Genomic DNA, 26,902 nt, shown 5'->3' on the forward strand with positions numbered 1-26,902 from the left:
GTACTCTAAGTTTTTCGTGGGAAATGGCATATGTGGGTACATCGACTGTGCTGCACTGACTTTGTATTATGTGTGGTTTTCAAAATGCCAGGGAATTAGGAAACTGGTGCAGGTGTTTAAAGATACTTTGTTTTAATTTATGTAAAAGCATTTCTAAACCAATTAAATATTTAAAAAATCTCTAAGCAGTATACAAAAATCCAACATTAAAAGTGTGTAAACCAGTATTATAAAAAGGATACCTATTTTAATTAGGCCTATTATTCATTTTCTGGCTCCCTTTTTTATTAATCAGGGTATGACAGTGAAATTGGAAGGTCTAGAGAGAGTCCCAGTTTTCCCACAGAACCTCAGCAGCAGCATCTGGTTCTCTCTGCCTTTATTTCTTTGCCTGTGGGAGGGATAAGCATAGAAGCACTTTTCATTGACAGTGTCTCAGCTTTGTAATTGTAGGAGTTGTGGAACAAATGCTTGTTGCATAGCTAATACATGAAAAAAGTAGCTTGTAGAATGAGAGTTACGGTTACTGAATAAACCCAAGGTCTCTCTGGATGGCAGGATCTGCCTAACCAGCCCAGTCAGAACAGCCCTGCACTTCAGATTGTGCCACAGGGCTTCCTTTGCTCCCCCCTCGTGCCCCCCGCAATTGGCTATTGGGAGGAGGGTTGGCATAACCCACAGAACAGCCCATGGGGGGCAGAGAGGAGACTTCCATCTGGCAAACTGCAATGCTTGTGCAGACAGAACAGCTGGAAGAGCATGTCAAAAACACCGCCGAAATCCTTGCAAGTCTTTCAGTCCTACTGTAAACCAAGGCATGAATGAATTCGCAATTCTGCACAGTATTTGAGGGCTGCATCACATGCAGTCTGGAGAGATTAACAGTTTGTATGAAGGTGGGATCCTAGAAGCATGTAATTTACCGAGTACAGAACTTTGCCTGTTGAGTGGAAACAACTTTAATCTTCTGGGAAATAAAACTTTGAATAGTAGGGTTGTACCATAGCTCAGAGGTAGACTGCATGATTAGCTTGCTTGCATAAGGTCCCTAGTTAAACCTGGCATGCCCATTTAGAAGGATCAGGCAGCTGATAATGGGAAAGACTTCTTGCCTAAAGACCCTGGAGAGTCAGAGTGGGCAATATTTGGCTAGGTGAGCAAATAGTCTGACCTGGTTCAAGGCAGCTTCCTTGGTGGAATATGTTGGCTATAATGTCAATTGCATATTAGCACAAGTGTGTCTAGTTTACTGTTCTACCAAGAGAGAGTTTACATGTTTTCCTCCATGTATATACTAAGAACTAATGTGAAGTTGTGTCTCCAAGAAGGTATATGGACCCTTCCACAACTGCACATTCTTAAAACAGTAGGATGTTAAAGTGAGCGGGCAGACGATGTACATAAACTCTCAGGTTTCCATACCTTGAAAGGTAGCTGGCCAGAGTTTGGCAGAGGAGCTGGACTGTTAGAGTCTTCTTATGTTTGACATTTCAGGGCTATATTTTTCCTGAATTTAAGACAGAATAGGGAGGTGGGAACCTACAATGTCACCCAATGCTGTCATGATTTTTTGTTGTTTGCTGTTTAGCCGTTTAGTCGTGTCTGACACTTCGTGACCCCATGAACCAGAGCACGCCAGGCACTCCTGTCTTCCACTGCCTCCCGCAGTTTGGTCAAACTCATGTTAGTAGCTTCGAGAACACTGTCCAACAATGAGGCAGAAAACTACAAAAGGAGGAGTAGCTTGATATTGGATATTAAAGGCATGCTATTTTGGATTGCAAGCTAGTATGTCTCTGGGGCAGGATACTCTAGCCAGTCTTCCATAAATCATACATCCTATCCAAAGTAGAAACGTTTCTCAAATGTTTTAGTAATGTAAACATTTCAAGCATGAGGTAATTCAGTTGACTTGTGTTTTCATAACATCCTGGCTAACTGACTTTCGTTTACTAATGTCCCAATAACCATTAACAACTTGATGCGGGATACAGACCTGCCCTTTTTTGCTCCTGCCCCATTCTTGCCAGAGGACTGAAATGGGATCATCATTTATAGCAAGGACACCAGTAATAGATTTTAAAATGACAGCCAGCCAGCTTTTGCTTCTGCCAACAGGATCTCACTGGGAGCCCCAGCCAAGGACAGGAGCTGAGCAGGAGTGGGATGCAAGTCCTTGTTCTAGAGTGTGGTATTAAGTTAAAAAGTGGATGTCACTGAGATATACCTTTTGTTTGCTTTCCTGCTTTGGATCTAACTGGGAAGTCCAGATGTTTAGAAAGCCTTGTTTTTTTTCCATAAACTACTAAGTATTCCACTTCCCTACACTGTTGAAATAGGTGCTGGAGAAAGGCTTGGAGGCGTCAGTGAATCCAGGGAGCTGCCTTATACCTTTGGTCAATCTTGAGCTTAGTATTGTCCACACTGAATGACAGCAGCTCTCCAGGATTTTTAGGCTGTGAATCTTTTCCAGTCCTATCTGGAGGTGCCGAATCTGAGACCTTCTGTGTGCAAAGCAGATGCTCCTCCACTGCGCTACAGCCCTTCCCCATAAAACTTCCAGGAGGCTGGAGTATTTAAATTTCAGTCTGGGTGAAAATGTAGATAAACTAGCACCAGCCACTGTAGCATCTGTGGGATAAGATTTATTGGCCTCTCTGTTCTATAGAATGCTTACAGATGGAACTTTCCTGCTTGAAGTCTTGAGGCTGATACTCCTTTTCTGTAGCCTTCTAGTTTCCACATCAGGATAGGGAGCTGGCTTTTAAAAGCTCCTGGTTCTCAAGCTCACTTTAAAGCAGTGAGCCATACTGAGACCAGAAATATCCCCCCTCCCCCAAAAGGGTAGAGCCTAGGGATGAAACATTCTACCCCAACACTGGAAAAAAGTGCTGGGCTTCTGGCAACAGAAGGGCTCAAAATCTAGATACGTAGCACCCACGCCCCTGCCCTTGCCTCTATATTTCATCTTCTCAAAATGTGTTAAAATCATACCTTGCATATTCTCCAGAATCACCTGTCTGATTGGGTTGTTTTTTTAAAAACCCTTTTTATGAAGCTAACAAATTTGCTAGTTATACAGCAGGATCTGAAACTTTATAAAAGTGGACTTAGAAGTATTCCTGTATGACACATTGAAGAATGTACAAATTTGTGTGGGTCCCAAAATGTAGAAAAAAGTATTTCTGGAATGGGAGACTAAGGAAGTGGATTCCTTTGGAATTGCTTTTATCTTCTTGCTCTCTTGCATAAGTAAAAGCAGCTGTTCCTATTTTTAATCTGGCAAATGCTAGATAATGATAATATGCATCGGCAGGTGAACAAGGACAATTTTTTTCAAGGGTTGTTTTTAAACCTCAAAGCCCAGGGGGTAAGCCTCCCTCCCTCCCTCCCTCCCTTCTTGGGTAACCACAATGTTTGGCAGCGGCTGCAGATTCATTTCTTTCCCCTTTCAGTACTGTGTGCCAGCTTAGCCCTGTTCCTTCCCCACCCTCTCCCGGAACTGGCTGCCATTAGTATGTGAACCACATTATGAAACATAGCGTCTTGTAGGTGTGTGCAACGGCTTTATATGTGTGTTGTTCAGCTCAGACGGATGCCCGGGGTGGTGGTGGTGGCAGCAGCAGCATTACGTAAGCTGCTCCTTTGGTCCTGTCTAGAACTCGGCGTCTGCCCCAGCAAGAGGTTGGGGAGCTCATTAGCACCAGCTGCTTAGCCAAGCAACCCAAAACATCCCAGCATGGCTACAGCTGTACTCTGAGAGGAAAATGCTGCCTTCCATCAAGCAAAAACACTACAGATTTGTCAATGACCACACTGCAGTGTGTGTGTGTGTGTGTGTGTGTGTGTGTGTGTGTGTGTGTGTGTCTGCCTGCCTGCCTGCCTGCCTGCCTGCCTGCCTGTCTCTGTCTCTGTGTGTATGGCTTAGGTGAACAAACATGTTGACTCCTAAACCTGAGGCTCAACATTCTTGAGCATCTTCATAATTGGAGTCAACTGTGGTTTTAATTGTTAAATAAGATGGTTATATATGTTATGTAACTATACTGATAGCATCATTCAAACTTTCCCCCACCACCACCACCACTGTGGGAAAATGAGAGACTTTCCCATTATTTATTGTTAATTTCCTTCATCCTTCCCCCACCCAAAAATATGCAGAACAATACAACCCACACAAAAAATATAGTGGTTTCTTTTCCATAAAAAGCCAGGGTTGAATTGTGAAGACCTCCGTTTTGGATTCCTGCTTGGGCATGTGGTTTTGGGCAAATCACTGTATCTCTGCCAAACCTCCCTCAAAGTGTGTGTTCTGACGATGAAATGGGAATAATTCCATCTCCTAAGATATTTGGAAGAAGTCTAGGATTACATGTGTGATGATAAATGTATAATATAATCAGTAGCTCCTGTCCCTCATGTTGTCTTTCTTCAAACAAAATTTGATTTTGGATACACCAAGTGATGTGTCCTACACCTTGTAAAAACAGCGGGTGAGGATCTTTAACTTCCATCTGCAGAAATTTTAAACAGGCAGGTCTTGAAGCCTTGTCTCAAAATAATATGCAAAGATGTAAGATATTATCAGAATAATTGGCCTGAGTTCATTATTTGGGGACTCCTTTATTACTGTACTCTGAAACATGTTTTCTGGTCATTTGGCATGGTAGCCTTTAAAATAGAGTGAGAAGCCTGTTGCCCTCCTGTTACTGAAACCTCAATTCCTGTCAGCCCCAGCTAGGCCAGGTCAGGGATGGTAGGAGTTGTAGTCCAGCAACAGCTGGAGGCCACCAGGCTTCTTCCCACAGTTGCTTTGAAATTTAATCAGTGACAAATATATGGTAAGTACAGACCACAAGTCTTGAAGGAATTCTGCTGAGGACACTTAAAAGTGGTGTAACTCCCAGCAGTCATGACTGGAATTTTGAACATGAAATGTACATAGCAGCTTTCTTATAATTTATAGCTGGGGTATTTTGTTAAACACAGAAAGAAAAGCAAATTTTATGCATAGGCACCAGTCAGCCATCCTATCCTGCTACCTAGAAACCTGGTTGAAGTTAGTGCCAAGCCAGAGAGTGATACTTTGAAGGCAATTATTGAGCTGGTGCAGGTTCATTGGAGTGTAAGTGGTCATTCAAGTAACCATGTCTTAAACTTTCATAACTTAAAACTTTAGAGATATAGTGGTACCTCGGTTTATGAACTTAATCCGTTCCTGAAGTCCGTTCTTAAACCAAATTCGTTCTTAAACCCATGTGTGCTTTCCCTAATGAGTTCTCTTGCCGCTGGTGCCCTTCCACAATTCAGATTCCGTTCTTAGACCAAGGTAAAGTTCGCAAACCGGAACACTACTTCTGGTTTTGTGGAGTTCGTAAACCGAATCATTCGTAAACAGGACTGTTCTTAAACCGAGGTATCACTGTACAAATGGGTGGCCATTGTAGCTGATGCAGAGTTGCTGCTAGGCCCCATAAGTATTTCAGCAACTGGGATTTTGCACATGCTGAAGTATGTACAGTATATGTATATAATTTGCCTAAACTACTAAAAGGCGCTAGTGACTGTTGTAGCCTGCAATTCCACTGATAATACTGAGTCAGGGAGTACTCCAATATGCATCGGATTCTTCAGCCCTCTCTAAAAGCAGTTGCAAACCTCCATCCAAAGAAGCAATCTTCCCAAGCAACTTTACCTTGTTCATACCAGGATTAAGTTTCCACTTCTTTCCTCTCATTCATCCTGGAACTGTTCCCAGGTATATGCTCATCATTTCCACTGCATCCCTGGAATTAATTGATGGAAACAAGCAGCAGAGCTTTGTGGTCTGCATTCAGTGACACCTTTGTCCAAAGCTCCAAATAATTTCACCCAACTGTTTACTTTAAATCAGAAGTGACAAACCTGTGGCTCTCCAAATGTTGCTGGACTCCAACTCGCATCGGCCGAAGCCAGTGTTCAACAGCCAGCAACAGGTGGATGGCCTCAGGTTAGCCTCTGTTGTAAAAAGTTTGAAAGTACGGGACACAGGCTGGTAGCTTGGGGCAGTTTGGGGTAAAGCAATAGTTCTAATACAAATGCAAAGCAAGAAGCAATTACAGATAGTCACAAAGTGTAGAAAAAACACCACAATATATCAAAGGCAGGCTAAAATCGATCACTAGTTCATTAATCTACCAAAGGGAGTGAAAAATATTTGAACAAGAGAGGAGAGTAAGTTATTTCATTTGTGTTTTGTAGGAAAAAATGGTTTGTAATATCCCATATCTGTGTTAAAGTTTCATATTCTAAACCTATTTGTCTTGGACCCTGAAACTATGCTATAACTGAATAGGCAATGCATTCTTTATCCAGATATACACACTGCTAATATGGACATGTCATTGAGAGTATCAGAACTGGGCTTCAACAATGGTCCTTCCAGCACAGAAATCTGTATTGGGCTGCCATCTGGATAATGCAGATTCAGTAACCGAACAGACAGCGCCACAACACAGAAGCACATACACCCATAAGCATTTCCACACACATAATTGTACATATGTTCACACAAACACACACTGTTGATAGGTTGTGATGTTGCCTAGTTTCAGGCCCATCAAGGACAAGTCACGTGAGGATTCAAACAGATCTGGTGATGACAGAAGAGAGCATCTTATTGTGAAATGGAAAACCTTGGCACTTAACCTGAGATTGACTCCAAGTAATGTTTTGCTCCAGGAGGAGAGTGGGCTAACAAGCTAGAACAGGCAGCCCAAAGCCAAAACTGCTGACTTAGATGGCAAACTTTGGCTGAGAAAAAAATCAGTGGTAGAGCACCTGCCTTGAATGCAGAAGATGCCTGGGACCTCCACATAGGGATGGGAGAGAACCTCGTTTGAAACCCTGGACAGCTACCACCAGTAAGTGTAGATGATACTGAGCTGGGTGGACCAATGGTCTGTCTCAGGATAAAGCAGTTTCCTATGTTGCCATCATTTATGTAGTACCCTGGCTGAACTCTAACCCCAAAGTTTACACAGATCAAGGTATAGGAGCCTAGTAATGGATGATGTCAAGCAAAATCTTATCTTGTCCTAGTGGATGTAACTGCAGGTGCTGTGTAAAAACCCACCCACTACTTTCTACCTCCACTCACTCACTCTGTATTGTTCTTGATATGACTTCTGACTTGCCAGGAAAAGCCTGTACAGTTGAGTGCCTAGCAGAACTAAGCCAGGGCCGGGCAGAAGGCAGATTTCGGCAAGTCTCTCTGACTCTCAATTGTCTAACAATAGCAACCATTAAGAAGCTGTTGTGCTTCAAATTAGGTTTCCTGTAAGAATGGGGGAACATCAGGAGTGGATTTTTGTTTGAAGGCACTTTGAGCTTGATTATTAAGTTTGCACTTGCCTCTGAGTGCCCCTCCATATTACCTGTTTATTGAATATTTATCCCAATTTGCAAGCTGACAGAGGTGAAACTGCATCCTAGCTTTACTAAGCAGTCCTTCTGATTTGTTTGTCAGGAAGGACAGTTATACGATAATGAGCATTTATCTTGCATTCATTCTGATTTGCTTATCTTCCTGTTAGTCATTTGTTCATCCCACACTTTCCAATGCATTTTCTTGTTACTATCACAAACCTTAATAAGTTATATTCCTTTTTAAAGTTGATATATTACACTAAGGCAACAGAGTCCTTTAACCCACTAAACACATAAATCTAAAGTTCCAGCATGGATATGAATCATTCCCATGAAAAAGTGACAGTCTGGAAGCACCCAGATTGGTGGGCTTCAGGGTTCCTGGAGAAACCAGTAGATTCTGCAAGCTTGAAGCCTGCCCACCCCTTGTGTAACCCACCAAGTCTTGGGCTGTGTACACACTCATATTTACTCTGCATCCAGTGTGCTCCTACCATTGGTTTGTGAAGCATTGTACACACATTAGTCACAATCCGTATCTATCCTTTATCTATCATGATGTTACTTAGGAAACAGTGCATTTTGATGTATCTCCCTGCAAACCAGCTTTTATCTCAATTCAGAAAAGAGGTGGACCTAGCTCCTTTTAAGCCAGTAACATGAACATGTCCTAAACAACATAAGTGGATTTTACCCTTGTTCTTCTCTCCTAATTTTCTTTGTAATTCTTGCCAGATAGTTCTCCTTTTCTTGGTTCTCTCCTAGCACAGTTCTTTCTTATTGTGGGTTAGGAATACATGCTATGGACGTGTTATAAGCATCTTTAGAATCTTGCATGCATTTTTTTAAGGTCAAATCCTAGTGCCTAGCCTCAAAAATGAAAGGTTGTCATGCTGGCTTGATCACTTAAAAGAGTACTTATCTGGAGTTTGCATCCACTTAGCAGCTAGGGTTGGGCTCTAGCAGGTATCTGCCCAATTTATAGTACACCCAGTTAAAGCAGCATAGGTTCTCACAGCAGACGGAAAGCAGGAGTCGCTGCATGCAGATGCATCTCTAGGAGTTTCTGCAAGGTTTGGAATTGACTCTGGGGTTTGCATTGGGTTCAAGGGGGCTGCAGAGTAGTAGGAAGGGTCTGGGCTGCTGCTTACTGTTGCCTAGATAGATAGGGATGCTGAATTGTGGCACTTAAGTGGTAGGTGTTGATCAAATAGGAGGTGCAGCTGGGAGTGTCACAATCATGTCAATAAAGTAATGGATTGATGTTGGTGAGATGCAAGGAAAAGAGAATTCACTTTAGATTGCTGCAAATGCAAGCTCTAACTCACCTGTGGGGGAATTTTGCATCCTCCTGACCAAGACAACCACTCCCTCTGTGCTTCAGTTCCTTGTTTTCAAAACGGGAATAACAGTGATTTATCACTAACGGTAGAGGAGAATAAATAAGGATTTCAGATACTAAGAATTACACTTCCATATAGGCCAGTGGAAACTAATGTGGTGTTCTGGAGGTGTTGTAGACTCCAAATCCCAGTGGTCAGGGATTATGAAAATGAACAACTTCTGGAGGGCACCATGTTAACTACCCTTAGTTAGTCCCTAGAATCTCAGGGAAAGGCTTGCTGTCATCCTTCTCCTCCTCAGCCTGGTGTGCAGTGGCCTTCTGCCCTCTTGCCAACAGAGAACTTAGGCAACAGGGAGCCACGTCCAAAGTGTGGCTTCATGTAGGCAGCCATGCTTTTCTTGCTTTGTCCCTCTTTCCAGGCTCTCACCCATGGCATCTTGCTTCTCAAAGGGGCTATTTGTGGGCAGCATGGGTGGGTGCCAGCTCCTTATACAAGTATGTGGTGTGTTTGTCATCAGTACAAGCTGGGTAGAAATACGATTTAATATGGCGGATTGATTACCACCAAGGAGCATGGTTGGTTGCAGCTCTGTATCCAGCAGCTGGTCAGGGAGAAGGCGGAAATTGTGGTTTCCTCGATCATCCCTTTCTAATCACAAGGTACGCACACCCTCCATTTTAGAGCTGAGGAAAGAACTCAGCCTTTCATGTGTGTAGACCCTGGCAGTTTCTCAGTTTGAGACTGGTGGGGGAAAGAAAAGTTATCCTTCCCTTTCTCTTTCTCTTTCTCTCTCTCTCTCCCCTCTCAACTAGTTTCTTCTGCATCAAGGCTGTTTGCTTGGTTCATCCCTGTTCCAGAAGGCAAACCCTGTGGGTGTTGACTTGTCAAACATTGGAAGAGAACTAGGCCCAGTGAGGAGAGTGGTTCCATCAGGTTTCCAGAGAAGAAGGGCTGTTTGTTTGCTTTTTAATGTGTGTGTGTTTTTAAGGATTTGGATTCAGCACAGGATTTCTTGAAGAGGTGCAAGAGTTAGCAGAGTAAGAAACTGCACAGAAGGGAGCAGGTCCTGAATATCACAAATTCATGCACCAAACTCATAATTAGGCTGAAGTTCCCAAGCCAAGCCTTGAAGGCACACATTAGTTTTGGATATTTGGTATGGTGTGCATTTTAAAATTGTAACCTGCATTGAGCCCTTGGGGAGGGTAGGCTAGAAAAACAAATGATGACTAATCAGACTCCTGACAAGGAGCCCTCACTTTCTATACATGAGCTCTTATCTTTAGGTTCCTGTGGCCAAACTTGGCCCTCCAGATGTTTTGGGACTACAACTCCCATCATCCCTAGCTAACAGGACCAGTGGTCAGAGATGATGGGAATTGTAGTCCCAAAACATCTGGAGGGCTAAGTTTGGCCATGCCTGGTTACAGCATTGTGTTTGGTTTGTTTCTGTGCTGAGTGGTAAGTGCTGGTCATTGGACCAGGGAATTTAAAGCATCACCCGCTTGAATTTGTTCAACCAGTGAGATCCTCAGCAGAGACGCTGCACCATATCCTGCCACCATCGGGGGGGGGGGGGTTGGATGGGTGGATTAACATAGGGCAAGGCCTTTTGGGGAGGCCTTAGCGCAGCAGTCAGGCTTTAGAGCTCCCTCCTCCAGGACACTCCTCTCATTTTTGTGTAGGACACTTTCTGCCCACCTCTCTACAAATTCCCTACTGAAATAAACCCTTTTTCTTCTCACAAGCTTGAGTGACGCCCCAATGCTCTTGCTAATGCTGCAATGCCTATATAATGCTTATATGGGAATGCGGTAAATTTAATATAACTCACTTGGACTTATTTCTGAGCAGGCACAACATACAGGTTATGCTGCAAGGGCTTCCAAACCTTCCCTTTTTGTTTCCCAACCTTTCACATTTTACCTTTCATCCGCACTTCTTCTGCTTCTACATTATTTCAGTCACTTTCCCGGACTGTTCTATCTCAGGTCCTTTGAGTTGCCATGCTGCATGTTACATTTACTTCCTTTCCCCTGACAATTAGGAGGGAATGCGACTGCAAGCACCCTTCAGCCAGCCCAACCTCTCACCCCTCCCATCTCACCCCTCCCTCCAGCTTCTAATGCCAAGCAATCAAAGAAGAGTCTACCTTTAGGAGAGATGTAAAAGGTCAGCACAGAGGCACTTCGGTATTTAGAAACCTGTAGGGGCTGTCAGAGCAGCCTTCTCTTCTCTTCTCTTCACCTTGCCTAAGAGCTGCTTCCCAGGTGGAATTTGGGGAGAATTGCTAAGGGAGTCTGTGCTCTTTGGATTGCTTCTCCCCTGCAATTGCCCTCACTGAGGGCGAAGCCAAATCAACTGATAACCTTTTGCACAGGTTAGTGTTAAAAACCGGTTAAATTGTGCCCTGCTCCTGCATCCACTTTCTGTTCTGCTTGTGAAATTTTGGTTTCATGGATGTTGCAAAACTCTGTCTTCTTTAACTATTCTTTCCTATGAAAATAGACAATCAGAAATGTTTTGCTTACAGTGAAATCTGCTTTGTGGTGTAGTTTGCCTGCATGAAGGTCTGGAAAGGAGAAGTGGAACTTGATTTCTCCTCTTTAAAGATTAATATGTGATCAAGGTGACAGAAAACCAGAGGTGTTTTGCCCCAATGAATTGTTTGGAGGTGTGGGCTTTCTATGTCATTGCAGTCCACCAAACAGAAATCTGGTCCAAAATCCTATCTCATCAATGGACTTGCTAGATAACCATGAGTGTCATCCTCTGTCCACCCTCAGCTGTCTAGTCATACAATGAAATATTTATAGCCACCTCTGGGATGTTGTGATGAATGAAATAATAAAAGCCATCCTATAAATGGGCAGGCATAATTTAATCAAGACTGTACTGTAATCTTTTAATTTTTTAAAAAAATTATGGAAGTACATAGAATAACTAATTATCAAACTACCCTGGACTGGTAGGGGTGCAAATGATGATTTGCAACCCAATTCTATACATGTGCAATCATATATTTAAAGTGCAATCCTAAACATGTCTATATAGAAAATGCTTGTTAAATGTATATAGGATTACTGCCTTATAACTTGTTATTTAATAAGTAATTATTTAATCAGTTCTGCAGCATCTTGGAGTCTCCCACATAGCTCCCTGTTGTTCGTGCTATAACAGACTTAGCACAGGTACCCCACAGGGCTTTGTTCAGTAAATTGTGTTTCTTTGTGTAACAATATGGGAACATGTATAAACTTTGTCCCAGGTGGACAGACCTTTGTAACAGAAGCCAGGCATTAACAGCTGTAATCCTTTAACAGTTGCTTTTAATGTTATGTAACAGCAAACAGGTTAATAAAGTAAACTTTTTATTAAAAAACCGAATGTGTTGAAACTGGGTGTGGGAATCTGAACTTTTTAAAAGATGGTTACTAGGGTGTATTGAGGGTCAAGGCTCTGCTCCTGGCATTGCGAGGAGACTTTTAGGGAAGCAAAGAAAGGCTAATAGTTCCTTAGCAGGAGCATGTCTTAAAAAAAAAAAGGACTTCCCACAACTGTGGGTCTTTTTTTAAAGCTATGTATGTGTGACTAGACTAAATGCGATCCACCTGGAGAACGAACTGGCAAACCACTCCAGTATTTTGCCAAGAAAACTCCATGGACATAAAAAAGGAGACTCTTTGAGAAGAAAGTGAGAGTTTCCAAGGCATGCTCTGGTTCATGGGGTCACAACTAAACAACAATGTGTGATCACTTTTTAAAAAACATGTGCATTGCATATCAATTTGGATCTCCCATTCTCTGATGCTCTATACAGAACTCTTACCTGCAACTAGGATGCTGTTTTCACTCTGATTCGAGTCCTAGAATCATCTGGAGTCTCTTCTCCTGAGAAAGTTTTGGGACTCCAATATGATTGCTTGACAAGCAAGCCTGTTGGCTGAAGTGCTACCTCAGTTCCAGCTCTAAGTACTTAAGGGCCATCTCATCTTCTAAAAGTAGTGTTTTGGCTCGAAGACACTTTTCTCCCACACATAGTTATACTGTATTCTCCTTCACACACCCCTCCTTATTTTTCTTCTTCTTCCCCCTGGTAGTTGCTCTGCTTGCACGGAAAGTCAAACAAAATATTTGGGCATTTGTTGTCAGCCGAACCTCTGTCAGTGGTCACAGCCAGCCTTAGATCTTGGACGGGGGGGAGGGGCTCCCAGCATTACTCATTAATGAAAGAGCTCATTTAGATAGCCTGGGAAGTGGGTCTCTTTCAAAGGCCTTGCCTAGCATTGTTAAGCCAGGAGAGTTTGATTGCAGTTTGCACAGCAGGGGATTTGATTTCTCAATTCACCTTGGAAAAATAAGCAGCAGCAAAGAATCTCTCAATGGAATGCACCAGATTAAAAATTGTTACTAGGCCATGCCTGGTGAGGATATGCCACTAACTGGATTACGGTGTGGGTGGGTGTTTGGGAATGGTTGGCCTCCATTAAAGTACATTTTGGCAAGCCCTTAATGGTCGAGTGGACTGTTGTGCAATCTCCAAGGAGTGACTAGTTTCCCCAGGAAATAAAGCAAAGAGGCAATGCCTCTAATCTAATGTTGCCCACCACCCCAGTCTCCAAGCAGTGCAACATTCCAGGGGTTCCAGGCACTTACCCAGAGCTCAGTTTCCTTGGAATGAGGGATAGCAGAGACTTTGGTGTCTTTATGATATATGGTTTATTTACTCATATATACAACCTGAGCCTATGATGGAGGAGCTCATAGCATTAATACCCCAAGAGGGTCATGCTTTTCCCATAGCCACAGCCTTGGATCCCAGCAGAAATCAGGCATGGCTCTGTCTCTTAGCTGCCCAGTCTGCTTCCTCCTCCTAGCTTCTAGCTCACACACACAACTCTGACTTTTGTCTTTCTAACTAACAGTTAAGGGAGGGGGCCTCATCCATCTTCTATCTGGCACAGAGCCATTTCCTTTGCTGCCTTTAGGATCCATTAAAAAGGTAAAGGTACCCCTGACCATTAGGTCCAGTTGCGGATGACTCTGGGGTTGCGCGCTCATCTGGCTCTATAGGCCGAGGGAGCCAGCATTTGTCCACAGACAGCATGTTGCCAGCATGACTAAGCCGGTTCTGGTGAACCAGACAGTGCATGGAAACGGCGTTTACCTTCCCGCCGGAGCGGTACCTATTTATCTACTTGCACTTTGGCGTGCTTTCGAACTGCTAGGTTGGCAGGAGCTGGGACTGAGCAATGGGAGCTCACCCCGTCGCGGGGATTCAAACCTCTGACCTTCTGATCAGCAAGTCCTAGGCTCTGTGGTTTAGACCACAGTGCCACCCGTGTCCCTTTAGGACCCATTACCAAGGGCCATTACCCATAAACTTGTCCGGCTATTCCAGCATTTAGATCCTTGTTGGATTCAAGAATTAGAAGGGATTCAGGCATACAAACTACCCCCCCCCCAAAAAAAAACAATAACATGTCACAACAATAACATTCTTCCGAAGTCTCAGTTACCATTCAAAATGGGTTGGTAGTTAGGAACATATGAAGTTTCCTTATACAGTGGTACCTCAGGTTACATAAGCTTCAGGTTGCCTACGCTTCAGGTTACAGACTCCGCTAACCAGAAATAGTACCTCGGGTTAAGAACTTTGCTTCAGGATGAGAACAGAAATCGTGCTCCGGTGGTGGGGCAGCAGCGGGAGGCCCCATTGGCTAAAGTGGTGCTTCAGGTTAAGAACAGTTTCAGGTTAAGAACGGACTTCCAGAACGAATTACCGTGTTTTTTGCTCTATAAGACTCACTTTTTCCCTCCTAAAAAGTAAGGGGGTGTGTGTGTGTGTCTTATGGAGCGAATGCAGGCTGCGCAGCTATCCCAGAAGCCAGAACAGCAAGAGGGATCGCTGCTTTCGCTGCGCAGCAATCCCTCTTGCTGTTCTGGCTTCTGAGATTCAGAATATTTTTTTTCTTGTTTTCCTCCTCCAAAAACTAGGTGCATCTTGTGGTCTGGTGCGTCTTATAGAGCAAAAAAATATGGTAAATACTTAACCCGAGGTACCACTGTACTGAGTCAAACCCATTGGCCCATCTAGCTTAATAGTGTCTACACTATTGACTGGGGAATGACTCCCCAATGTTTCCAACCAGCAGTCTTTCCCAGCCTTACATGAAGATACCCGGGATTGAATCTGGGATCTTCCACACATGCTCTGTCACTGAACAACAGCCCTTTCCTTATATCTGTGGAAACTACAGCAAACGCCTTTGAGAGATACTACGACTCAAAGCTTTTGCATAAGATTTGCTTGACTGCAGCTTATTTTATGAGATGTAACACTGTTATTGGCAAAAACTCATACTACAATAAGCCATGCAAGATACTTAAATCAATTTAGAGGATTTCTTAGAAGCATGCTGACCCACTACCAGCTAGCTGCACACTTGATCCCTCTGATCTGAAGCAGTAGCTGAAAAATTGGCAGGGTCCCCACAGTCAAAACAAGGGTCTGTTATGGAAGACTCCACAGTTATACACTTTTTGTGTGTATAGCTGTACTGCTTTCCGTTCATTCAGCCAAGTCCTAATCATACAACCAGGAGTGTGGGAAACATTTCATCAAACACTCCTAAAGTTTCAGTATTCTCAAAGTCCCACAAAAAGTGAAGGTAGCTTTGTTGACTCATAAGAAAGAAATTAAAAATCTATGTTAGGGCAATAGTTTTCTTAGGCGAACCAAAATGTCACAGAACATTGTGCAAACTTTACCATTTAGCCAGAGAACTCAAAGGCTGGCCACTATGTTGTGGCATATCAGTTGGCTAATATGGATCTTGGGATGTTCAATATAATAATGTTTAATATAATAACTACTTACTTTGTAACTTGGTAATCTGCTCTTTGAAGGGAATGTTTAGTGTTGTAACAACGCACTACAGCAATTACAGTTATATTTTGACTGTGAAAGTTCTCAAACTCTAAAACGGAGGTCATTCCAGTACTTACACTGTTGTGCAGGAGGGCTGGAATAATACAAAATGTTTGAGAGTCAGTTGATATCAGGCATAGGCAAACTCAGCCCTCCAGATGTTTTGGGACTACAACTCTCATCATCCCTAGCTAACAGGACCAGTGATCAGGGGTGGTGGGAGTTGTAGTCACAAAAAATCTGGAGGGCTGAGTTTGCCTATGCCTGGTTTAGAGGCTAGGTATGCTACATGCAGTATGGTGTTTTTTTTGCAAATTTTGAGGCAGCACCTGATTCCTGCCACGGTCACCCAACCATGGAATAGAAGCTTTCTACACACACTCAGAGAGAGAGAGAGAGAGAGAGAGAGAGAGAGAGAGAGAGAGAGAGAGAGAGAGAGAATCCACAGGAGACAAGAGTTCCCTTCTGTCAGTAGTGCTGTCAAGGCAGCACTTTGAGGTGGATATCTAGAGCTTCACGCAGCAGAATGAAGGGGAGCTCCCCCTGCCCTAGTGCAGCACGTCCAGTTTACCACGTTTTGAAGTAAATCAAGTAGTACACATTGTCATCTAAAAGCCCCATGCACACACACAAGAACATTAAGTCCAAAGTCTAAGATTACCTAACTGCACCGCTACCTTTTGTGAAGAACATACAAGATAGATGACCCCCTTATCTGTGGGAAGGAGTGCTGGATGAAGAGGGAGTTCATGCATGATCTCACTCCTGGGGTTGTTGAAGCACCCATAAGCTTTCTACAAGGCAAGCTGTGAGGCTACATTATGTACACTGCATTTAAAGCACATGCCATCCCCCCCAGAATCCTGGGAACTGTAGCTTATCACCCACAGAGCTACAATTCTTGGCATCCTTATCAAACTATGGTTTCCAGGATTCTTGGGGGCGGGGTATTGCTTTAAATATATGGTGTGTTCGCAGCCAGAGACGGTGCTGCTGATGTAGATATTTGAAATGATTGAAACTCTAATTCTGCACCTCCCCACACTGCAGACCCACTGTGTCTCTCTGCCTGGCTGCACCATGACTGTCACATACACAGCCCGCGTGGCCAACGCTCGCTTCGGTGGCTTCTACAAACTACTGACCCTCTGGCGTGGAAGCATCTACAAGCTGCTCTACAAGGAGTTCTTGGTCTTCTCTCTTTCGTACCTGGGACTTAGTGTTACATATCGGTAAGTGGGAACGTGGAAGAACAGTCTCATATCTACCCTAAATGACCTTTGGTGTGTCAAGCACGCGCCACCAAAATTCAGGGCTCTTCAAATAGTTACCACTTGGATCCACTCTCTAGAAATTCACTAATTTTCTAAGACAAGGCATTGTTTTCCCTTAGCGGTGTCTTTAAATTAGAAACCTCATAGAATAATTGTTTGTTCAGGAGCATGCCTTTATTTGGCGGGATGGAGGACAGTGTTTGGCATTTTGATTGGCAACCTGTTTTGGGGGTTTTTTAAATTTTGCACAGCCCTTGTAACAAACTTGGTCTAACCAGCCAAAGTTGAAACTTAACACACTGGAGTGGGATGGGCAGGATATATATAAATATGGCATTGCCCAGCCTCACCCCCTTTCACAACTGTAATTATGCTGTAGAACCCACTCTTTCTGGGTTCTGCTGGCTGCACACTTCCTCCTCTCCAAGTTCAAATTGCACTTCTCCACTTCTCAACCCCAGATCAGGGTGACTGATTTGCTACTTTTGAAACCCTTGCTTTGTTTTGGGCACTTTGCTATCCTGCTGACGACTAGAGAGGACCTCCTGTGAGCAGCAAATCTGGAGTGGCATCAATTCAGCTCGCAGTTTGGGCAGTCACCTTATCACACACACCACTCACTTATAGCAGAAGTGTGTGTGTGTGTGTGTGTGTGTGTGATATACAACCACCCCTTTATGTGAGTCAGCCTAGCTCGTTGCATATATTATGTATGATACAGAAGTCCTCAGCTCCCAGCAGTTGTGTGATTCTAGCACTCTGGTGCAGTCTTTGCCAACTCGGTTGTCCCCCATATGTCTGAGACCAGCTGGAGCTGATGGAAGTTGCAGACTCCAAATGTTTTGGAGACAACCAGGTTGGCGAAGGCTGGTCTGATGTATAAAGTTGCCCCAGGATTTACTGTATGTCCTGTCCAATCATAACATTTTAAAAACAGCCCTCACTTGCCCTTCAGAATGCATTTAGATTGTCCCCTTACAAGAGTGCAAGCAGGTGGCTCTCAGCAAATGTGTTGCCAACCCCCTTGGGAAATATGCATCCTTCTTAATCCTTCTCTCATTCTTATTCCCACCTCTAGCTTCGTCTTAAGTGAGACTCAGAAAAGGGACTTCGAAAAGGTGGTGATTTACTGTGACAACTATGCCAATCTCATCCCTGTCTCCTTTGTCCTGGGTGAGATGCTTGAACGCCAGCTCCTTTCCTAAAGGAGCAATGCTCTTTCCTTATCCATGTGCCCATCCCAACCTTGGCTTCCAGGGCACAACCTTCATCCATGCCTAGTCCAATTTACTGCTTGCCCTTTGCGTACTGCAAGGGTGTCAGACTATAATACAGGCTCAGCAATAGATATGCTTCTGGTTTAGACTTGGGTGTGACTCCCCCTCCCCCCCAGTCTATCAAAGTAAGAGTATGGTGATAATAGGGTATTATGGGCTTTAATTACTTCATCTGGAAACTGGGTAGAGTATGGGTGACTTGTGCATGTTATACTCGGCAGCTAACTTCCACAATTAGGTCTGGTGGAGCTCAGAGCTCTCTGAAAGCCAGGAAGAGCAGCCCGGAACACTCCATGCCCTTGATCCTGAACATATTGGCAATGAGAGAAAGGAACTCTGCACATGCTCAGGGTAATGTCATGTGTACTGGCAGCAAGCAAACTCCCTTCTCGGAGCAATAGTCCTTATATGTAGCCAAAATGGCACCACCCATACACAGAATAGGGGAGGTATCAAGCAGGCATGCTGAAGTACAGAATGGAAACCTTGGAGGAGGGGACATCCTAAAATGGCCCAGTGAAGACTGAGCATGCCCAGTGGGTATTGAATGCTGAGGGGGATTCAAAAAACGACACAGTGGGCATGGAATGCTGTCTGCCTGTTGTGGGGTATTTGTTTGGGTGGGGATATACGAAAATCAGTGGGGAGAATAGAATGGAGGGACTGGAAAGCTGAACAGAGGTATTCCATGCTGCAATGTTTTGTGGCCAGTTTCTCTTGCACTTACTGTCTAATGTTGCCAGAACCGAGCTCTGTCTTTCATAATTTGTGTTCTCAGTCCTGGTTCAAGTGAAGCATTCCTGTTTTATCTCAGAGTGAGGCTGCCTGACTTAGCAACATGCCATGGGACAGAATTCTAATGCAACCCCTCCCCATCTCCTGGGTTCATTTAGGGTTCTATGTGACATTGGTGGTGAACCGCTGGTGGAGTCAGTACACCTGCATGCCTATGCCAGACCGCCTGATGTGTGCCATCTCTGGGAATGTGCACGGCACTGACGAGAAGGGGCGCCTTTACCGGCGAACTCTCATGCGGTACTGCAGCCTTTCTGCTGTCTTGATTCTTCGCTCAGTCAGCATCGCTGTGTTCAAGCGTTTCCCCACTATAGACCATGTGGTGGAGGCAGGTGAGTGCAGAAGGGAGACCATATTTCCCACTAAGCCAGTGGTTTTCAACCAGTGTGCCGTGGCACCCTGGGGTGCCTTGAATGATGGTTGGGGTGCCATGGGCAACACTGGCCTCCCTCCTTCTTTCCTTCCCTCCCTCTTCTGGTGCCCTATTGCGTTTCTGCCTCTCAAAGGTTTGCACAGCTGTTTATTGCAGAAGCCCTGGCTACAAGCTCCTCAGATGAATGATGCCTCTGGGGCTGGCCAGGGGGTGCTCTCCAGGACCCTGTGGGGCAGTGGGAGGAGGCACCTCTCTTTGGGGCAGAGGGGGCAGCTCAGAGACCAGGGACGGCAGCAGCAGCTGCCCAGAGGACTCCCAAGGAGAGAGGGGAGAGGAGGCTGAGGGAACATTCCACATGGGAAGGTGTTTGAAAAAGGATGAGAGACTGCCAGCTCTCAAGCAAGGGCAAGGTGACATAACTAGGCTCCTGAGCCCCACAGAATGAATGTTGTTGGTCAAGGGACTCATGGACTCAAAAGGTTGAAAGCCTCTGCACTAAGCTTATAAAGCTTATAAGGATGAGAGGACTGTGGGAAAGCCTGCAAGAGGTAGGTGTCCCCCTGCCCTTGCCCATTTGTTAGAATGAAATTAGGAAATTTTAAAGTTTTTTTTTAAAAGCAATGATAGGCATAACTTTTAATCTAGAATATGTTATTTCGGAATGCCACAATTATGCAGCTTATAAAGTGGACCGCCTGTAAGCAGAGCATATTGCATTTAGTGTGAGTTTTACTACATATCTTGTGTCCTTCTTCAAGGCTTCTTCAAAAGCCTATAGCCTTTCAGAGTGCAGTTCTTCAGTGTAAGATTGCACTCTGGACCTTCTAAATAGAGTACTATTGGCTGCATAACCTCTGTTGCATCTAACAGGGTTCATGACTCGTGAGGAGCGCAAGAAATACGAGAACCTGAACACTTCCTACAACAGATACTGGGTCCCCTGTGTCTGGTTTACCAACTTAGCTGCACAGGCACGCAAAGAAGGCCGCATACGTGATAACTGTGCTCTCAAGTTACTCATGGAGGTGAGGTGGTAAATCCTTGTCCCCCAGACTATAGATATAATAGTTATTCTTTGACACCTGAGACGTGTGTTTTCAGGGCCCACCCTATTCCTGCGATCATAATATGATTTAACTGTTTTTAATTTTAAGCTGTTCACCTGCGAGTCAAGGGTGGGTTATAAATTTGATGATGATAGGCGTACCTCCAGAACAAGATCCTTTAGTGCAAGGTTTCTTTTGTGACCCATGCTCCCTGTTAGCTTACATAAAAATCTAACCCCTTCCTGTAAAGCCTGGCTCCTCTAATTGTTTTATTAAAATTTACAAATGGATTTCTATACTGGTGAGCTCAGTCACCTAAAAAAGAAAAAAAATCCCAGAAGTGTTCAAGAGCAAACATTACCAGTTTTAGCTCTCATGTTTTGCAACAGGCAAAATGGAGGCTTGTATTGTGTATGTGGCAATATTGAATCATTTTGTTCTAATGTTTAATACTAGGCTATTGTGCAAGAGTAATATTTACTTTAATTTATAAAACTTACGCAAGATATAGCAGGTGTTGCATATGTGTGTTTATATATTTAAAAGAAGCTTGGTACGTGTACTGTGATTAGTTTCCAAGGTAATCCCTCATATGTACTGGGTGGAGATCTTGAGAACAGCTACCGTTGCTGAATTTGGAATATGCCTTCATCATGTGGCAACTGGAAATAAGCACACACATGTCATTTCTGCTGCCAGGAAAAAACTCATGTGACAAACTATGCCACACCCCACCCCAAAAATTAATGAGTTTTCTCACCAGGGGTGATTGTGGATATATAATTGGTTATTATAGTCTGAAGAGAAAATCCAGATTAAATAATAATAAAAAAAGGATGGGCTTGCATTTTGATAATAGTGGACATCTTGTGGACCCAGTGAAAAACATATGTGCATGAGCAGTACCAATTGCATAATAAACTCTCTTGTGACTGCAGCCTAAATTTCAGTTTATTGGCCTTCACTCAGCCCATTACCAATTCAAGACACCAGTTCAGCACTTTCACTGCTTCATGTGACTCAGGTGAAAATTAGACTAGAGTTGGGTGTCATCTGCATATTGATGACACCCCACCCATAATCTTCATATGACCTCTCCCAATAGATACAGATGGTGAAATGCATGGTATACAAGGTGGAATTCTTGGGGACCTTACAACATAAATGCCATGGGGTCTCCCAGGATCACCTTCTGGAAGTGACCTTCCAAGTAGGAATGGAACCACTGGGACATCATACTTCCAGTCCCCAACCCTGATAACCTATTCAGAAGGATACCACCATAGTCAATGGTATAAAAGGTCCAGGAGAAATTAGCAGGGTCGTATTCCTTCTGTGCTTCTCCCAGCATAGATCATCCATCAGGACAACCAAAGCTGTTTCTGAGCTGAAACCAGGTCTGAAGATGGACTGAAAAGTTCTAGTTAGGCAGAAGTTTCAGTGCTTAGCCCTTAGAGATGGCTGTTTTCTTCTTTCAGGAACTGAACCTTTTCCGCGGAAACTGCAGCATGCTCTACCACTATGACTGGATCAGTGTACCACTAGTCTACACTCAGGTGAGTTAAGGACCCAAAGCAGTCAGAAAGCCCAACTACATCCATTTGGGCTCATATGATGAACCACCCGCTTCCAAACGTTGATAGTTATTTCACCCAAAGGCATGCATAGAGTCAAAAGCACTGAAGCCACTGAACAAGCACATCATATACTGTATCAGGGAATTTTCATCCCAGCTAAGTTTAACACAGCCCAACATGGCATGTCTAGCCCAGCAGTTAGCCCAGCCCCACCCCAGAAACTTCATCACACCATGGAACAAGCCTTATATGTAGAGCAGCAATGCACAGATCCTAATGTTATATGAGAACAGCTGAGGTTTACCTATTCTAAAGCACATTTTGAGGATCTCATGCTAGATTCATCCAGAGCAGCCTCTAGTTGTGTGCCTACAATCACTATTTCAAGGAATGTACTCAGGATCATTAAAACAAAAACAAAAACCCAGTTATCTGGCTTTGGCACACACTAAATGCCTTTCTATAGTCACATTTAGGATGATTAAAGAGGAATAACATGTTTCTTCTCCTTCAGTATGTTTATATGGGAAGTAGTGGTACTAATTCACACTAGTAAACTGAGTATTGTGTGAAGGATCTTAACTCATTCCTATCTATTCAAGAATGAAAAGCTGCTGAAAATTAGAAACTCTACCCTATTTAATACAAACATACATTAGGACAAGGTTGAACCTCTTATATTACTGCTGCTTAGCATCTCTGATTCCATGTACAGAGGATAAATTATTAGGGATTAAATCACAGATGAATTGTTTGGTCCTCAGTAAACAGCCCATAAGATTGAACTAGGTCTAAAAACAGGGCTCCTAAATTCTGCAACTCACCCCCCTCCAGCCTCTCTACCTGCTTTTTCTTGCTCTGCTCTGACAGGTGGTTACCATTGCTGTGTACAGCTTCTTCGTTTCTTGTCTGATTGGGCGGCAGTTCCTTGACCCAGGCCAGGGCTACAAAGGACATGACCTGGATCTGTGGGTCCCTGTTTTTACCCTGCTGCAATTCTTCTTCTATGTTGGGTGGCTAAAGGTATGGCAGACAGGAGGTAGTTTAAGATGTGTAAGGACAGTCATTATGGGACACCTTCCTACAGATTAGAAAATGAATCAGGGGCAGAGGGATGGTCCATGAATCAGCTGCTGGGTGATTTAACAAGTGTCTGGAAGGAAGGAAAAGGGAATGTTTAATACTGCACACCTTTGCCATGTCTGTTACCATATTGATGGCAACAACTAAGGAGGCTGGGCACATGTATGCCTCTCTTTTTACTGTGCCTCTAAATACCCTACAGGTGGCTGAGCAGCTCATCAACCCTTTTGGGGAGGACGATGACGACTTTGAAACCAACCTGCTGATTGACAGGAATTTCCAGGTAACTCTGCCCTCCCCTTTTCTGCTGAATAAAGCAACACTTGTAAAACAGATCAAGGTTGCTTCCAGACTTGGGCGACTTAGCAGCACCTGATTATTGCTTTTGTAGTTAACAGTGGGAATTGAATAGCAAATCAGCATTTAGACACCTAGTACGTGGGCATTCTGCCTTCCTCGTGGATTCAGATGTTGGAACAATATTTTTTATTATTGGTTAAACATTCCCTTGCCCTCATTGAACTCCCAGTCATGTGAAGGATTACCTTCCTGTTGGAAATCTAAAACTAGGCCCTAAATGTCAGATTTCCATATTGGTGCTGGAGGAGAAAGATTGAGGGCACAAGGAAAAGGGGACGACAGAGGACGAGATGGTTGGACAGTGTTCTCGAAGCTACCAGCATGAGTTTGACAAAACTGCGGGAGGCAGTGGAAGACAGGAGTGCTTGGCGTGCTCTGGTTCATGGGGTCACGAAGAGTCGAACACAACTAAACGACTAAACAACAAGCATGCATACACCTAGGCTAGTATTCACTTACTTTGGTGGTGACTCCCTTCCTTTGCAGGTCTCCATGATGGCAGTGGACGAGATGTATGGGGACCTGCCTCTTCTGGAGAAGGATCGGTACTGGGATGCCTCCAACCCCCGCGCCCCGTATACCGCAGCCACCGTTTTCCTCTTGCAACAGCCATCGTTCCAGGGTTCCACTTTTGACATGACGTAAGCCAAACTTCTCATTCTGTGGCAAGGAAAGGGAATGACGGTGGTCCTGGTTGGGTAGAGGGTTGGGGAGAGAAGGAGGGATTTCGTCGGTGGGAGCAGTTTTCAGTCTGTGAAACTGGAGCTTGCTTTCTCCTTTTGGCCATTCCTCCCTGCTCATTTGGGGTAGGGCGAGGGCTCTTCTTCCAGTGCACATGGAGCCCCTGCTGGTTGCACAAATTCAGATCCCCATTTATACTACGCCATAGATATCCCCTCTCATTCCAGAGCGCTAGTGTGGTGTCTGAGGGCAATAAGGAAGATCCCTGCACCAAAAAGCAAGCTCTTTTGCAACTTGCGGTGTGAAGCTACTCCCTTTAACTACTCCCCTCCTCGATTTCCAGCCTAGCCAAGGAAGACATGCAGTTCCAGCCCCTAGAGGACATCGCAGAGGGCTATGAACACAGCCGCCATGTCCCTGCACACCTCTTGAACCGCCTGCTATCCACAGCCCCCGCGCCTGGCGGCTTTGGACGTCGGCTGTCTCTGCTGAGGCGCAAGAACAGCTGTGTTTCCGAAGCATCCACTACCTACAGCTGCCTCTGTCAGGATACACAGACCACAGACTGTACCTGTGGGCCTCCTGGGCAGTCTGTGCCCATCAACAGCATTCACTTCAGCTCTGAGGGGGAGGGAGACCTTGGGCCTGATGCCACTGGCCTGGGCACGGAGACACACAAGGACCTCTCTGAGGATCCCGCCGGCGAGCCCAGTGGCCCAGCTCAGACCTCGCTAGGCCATGATAGTGCTGTGGCCAACCCCCAGGATCCAGTGCCCCTTGTGGACATGTCTATCCCTGCAGCAACAGATACCGACTCGTCTCAGCCTCTCCTAGACCACGGCTCTTCAGATGCCCCCTTCTTTCACAGCTCAAAGGAGGCCTCCAGCAAGGGTCTTCCGCCAGCCAATTACCCCCACTGGCTCCAGAGCCCTATTGAGGAGGAGAATGTGGCATAAGCTATTACTTCAGCCTCCACAGGGTTGAGTGGAGCCATTACGAAGGGTGGCCCGTGGCACGGTTCAATCTTAGGCCTCAGGACAGGAAATCAGTGAAAACTGATAGTCCTTGCAGCTGCTAAAGGGGAATTTGAATTGGTGGCCCCTGCTAGACACCTGGTTTTTAATGACACATTGTAATGTTGGGCCACTTCATAAGGAGTCAGGAGGATTCTGTTAATCAGGCCTCTATTTCTGTCCCCCCCCCGCCCACCTCCCCTTTCCCGCCCACCTCCCCTTTCCCCCCGTGTTCTTGACTTGGATCTGCAACCCCTAACTGAACGTGCAGGGGCAATCATGGACACTGAGCTACTTCTGAAGGTACTATTCTGTCCTATATTTACCCAAAGCTGCAGCTGGTTATTGCATCTCATTCCTTTCTGTAATCGTCAGATGGTGAACATGAAAGGAGGTAATCACTTCTGCGCTTACTACCCAAATGCCTCAGTGTGGATCTACTATGTTTAAAATTCATGCTTTTATAGTATTGTATTAAATGGTATTTTGTTTAGAGTAATGTTTTGTGGCCTGCCCTTTAAACCTCCAATGTATATGTCCAGTCATACTGAATACTATTAAGAGTTCTATAGGTCTAGAAGTGAATTCCAAGAGGCACAAATTAACTTGCGTGGATCAGACCAATGTTCTATCTGGCTGATTAGATGTATGTTTTGGTTTTACATGTGAACCCAGCATCCTCAGCCATGCTTTGTTCAGCCACTCCACCCAAAATACTCACCCAGCCAACAAATTGTACAAGGCAAGAGCAGATAGGAACTGTATTCCAATAGCTTCTGGAGACTAGATTGGGGAGCCCCAGGCAACTATGGCCATGCTGGTTAGGGCTCTAGTCACGGCCGTCACATCCTCCCTGAAGCCCATAAAAGGCAAGGGAACCTGACTGAGCAGCTACCTCTTTGCCACGGCTTACACACTTGGAGCAGCAGGGAGAAAAAGGGATAATGGGGAAAGGAAATTAAAACCTCCCTGAAATTTCCCCACCCACTGCGCAACTCAGCTGCTCAGAAGAGAGTTGCAGTGACAAACAGTGGTTCTCTGTGCACTAAAAAGGTACCTGCTCCCTTCAAATGAAGAGGGATGGAAACAGGTCTGTGGCCAGAGAGGGGGAGCTGGGTATACCTGCTCCAGGCCTCGGAGGGCTAGTCGGCGGGGGGGTTATGCCAGGGGCCTGCCAGACTTGCGCTGTCATGCCAAGAATGCCCTAGGTCTCCCAGTCAACTGGGGAGAGCCTCAGACAAGCTGTACATGGGCCTGGAGGGCAATGTTGGGAGCTGCCGATTCAGTCAAGAGATCAGTCTATCCATAGCATCAGATCCTTTGGATTCCTCTTAGTGCACAGAGAAAAAGGGCTCTTATGCCGAGTATTGTTATCCTACCTGATTCTGTGTTGTGTTAACTGGTACCTCAGTATACTAGGGAAGAAAGTTGCTTGTAGTTCAAGCCTTCAGTATGTACTGCAGAGGATAGTGAGACTAAATTTAATGGTGGATCACATTCTAAGAACCTTTAAACCATCTTTTATGGTAGTATTTAGCTAGGAGCTAGGAGCAACAGGAGACATTCCCCTTAAGGCTGGATGCCTGCTGTGAAGCCTGAGGGGACCTCTAACTCTAAAAACTCCATCAGCAACAGGGACAACCACATGACGATGTACAGAGGATGTGCTTCTTTAACAGATGCTCTATTGCTGCTCTTATGATTGCTTCCCAATTGAAAATGCTCCCTTTTGATAAATA

General features: G+C 44.7%; 1 protein-coding gene across 4 annotated transcripts; it reads left to right on the forward strand.

Moving 5' to 3' along the window:
- Nucleotides 1–275: 275 nt before the first annotated feature.
- Nucleotides 276–25,662, forward strand: BEST2 (bestrophin 2). 4 transcript variants are annotated; one of them, XM_083717975.1, is made up of 10 exons: nucleotides 276–989; nucleotides 16,735–16,916; nucleotides 18,037–18,131; nucleotides 19,129–19,362; nucleotides 20,274–20,428; nucleotides 21,928–22,005; nucleotides 22,897–23,049; nucleotides 23,312–23,392; nucleotides 23,956–24,110; nucleotides 24,494–25,662. In XM_083717975.1, the coding sequence occupies exons 2-10, from the start codon at nucleotides 16,765–16,767 to the stop codon at nucleotides 25,104–25,106; spliced, it is 1,716 nt and encodes a 571-aa protein (XP_083574101.1). In that variant the 5' UTR covers nucleotides 276–989; nucleotides 16,735–16,764; the 3' UTR covers nucleotides 25,107–25,662. The 4 variants fall into 4 exon arrangements, with proteins under 4 accessions (XP_083574101.1, XP_083574100.1, XP_083574098.1 ...); XM_083717974.1 differs by lacking the exon at nucleotides 276–989 and adding an exon at nucleotides 6,666–6,902; XM_083717972.1 differs by lacking the exon at nucleotides 276–989 and adding an exon at nucleotides 8,228–8,480.
- The last annotated feature ends 1,240 nt before the right edge of the window (nucleotides 25,663–26,902 follow it).

The sequence above is a fragment of the Podarcis gaigeae genome (assembly GCF_964106915.1).
Source record: "Podarcis gaigeae genome assembly, chromosome: 2".
NCBI lineage: Eukaryota > Metazoa > Chordata > Lepidosauria > Squamata > Lacertidae > Podarcis > Podarcis gaigeae.

What these genes read in the sequence shown, in the direction of transcription:
- BEST2 (XM_083717975.1), top strand. Translation starts at nt 16,765, where the DNA reads ATGACTGTCACATACACAGCCCGCGTGGCCAACGCTCGCTTCGGTGGC. An exon ending in GGACTTAGTGTTACATATCG is followed by an intron (nt 16,917 to 18,036) that starts GTAAGTGGGAAC and finishes TCCCACCTCTAG; the next exon opens with CTTCGTCTTAAGTGAGACTC. An exon ending in TCTATGTTGGGTGGCTAAAG is followed by an intron (nt 23,050 to 23,311) that starts GTATGGCAGACA and finishes AATACCCTACAG; the next exon opens with GTGGCTGAGCAGCTCATCAA.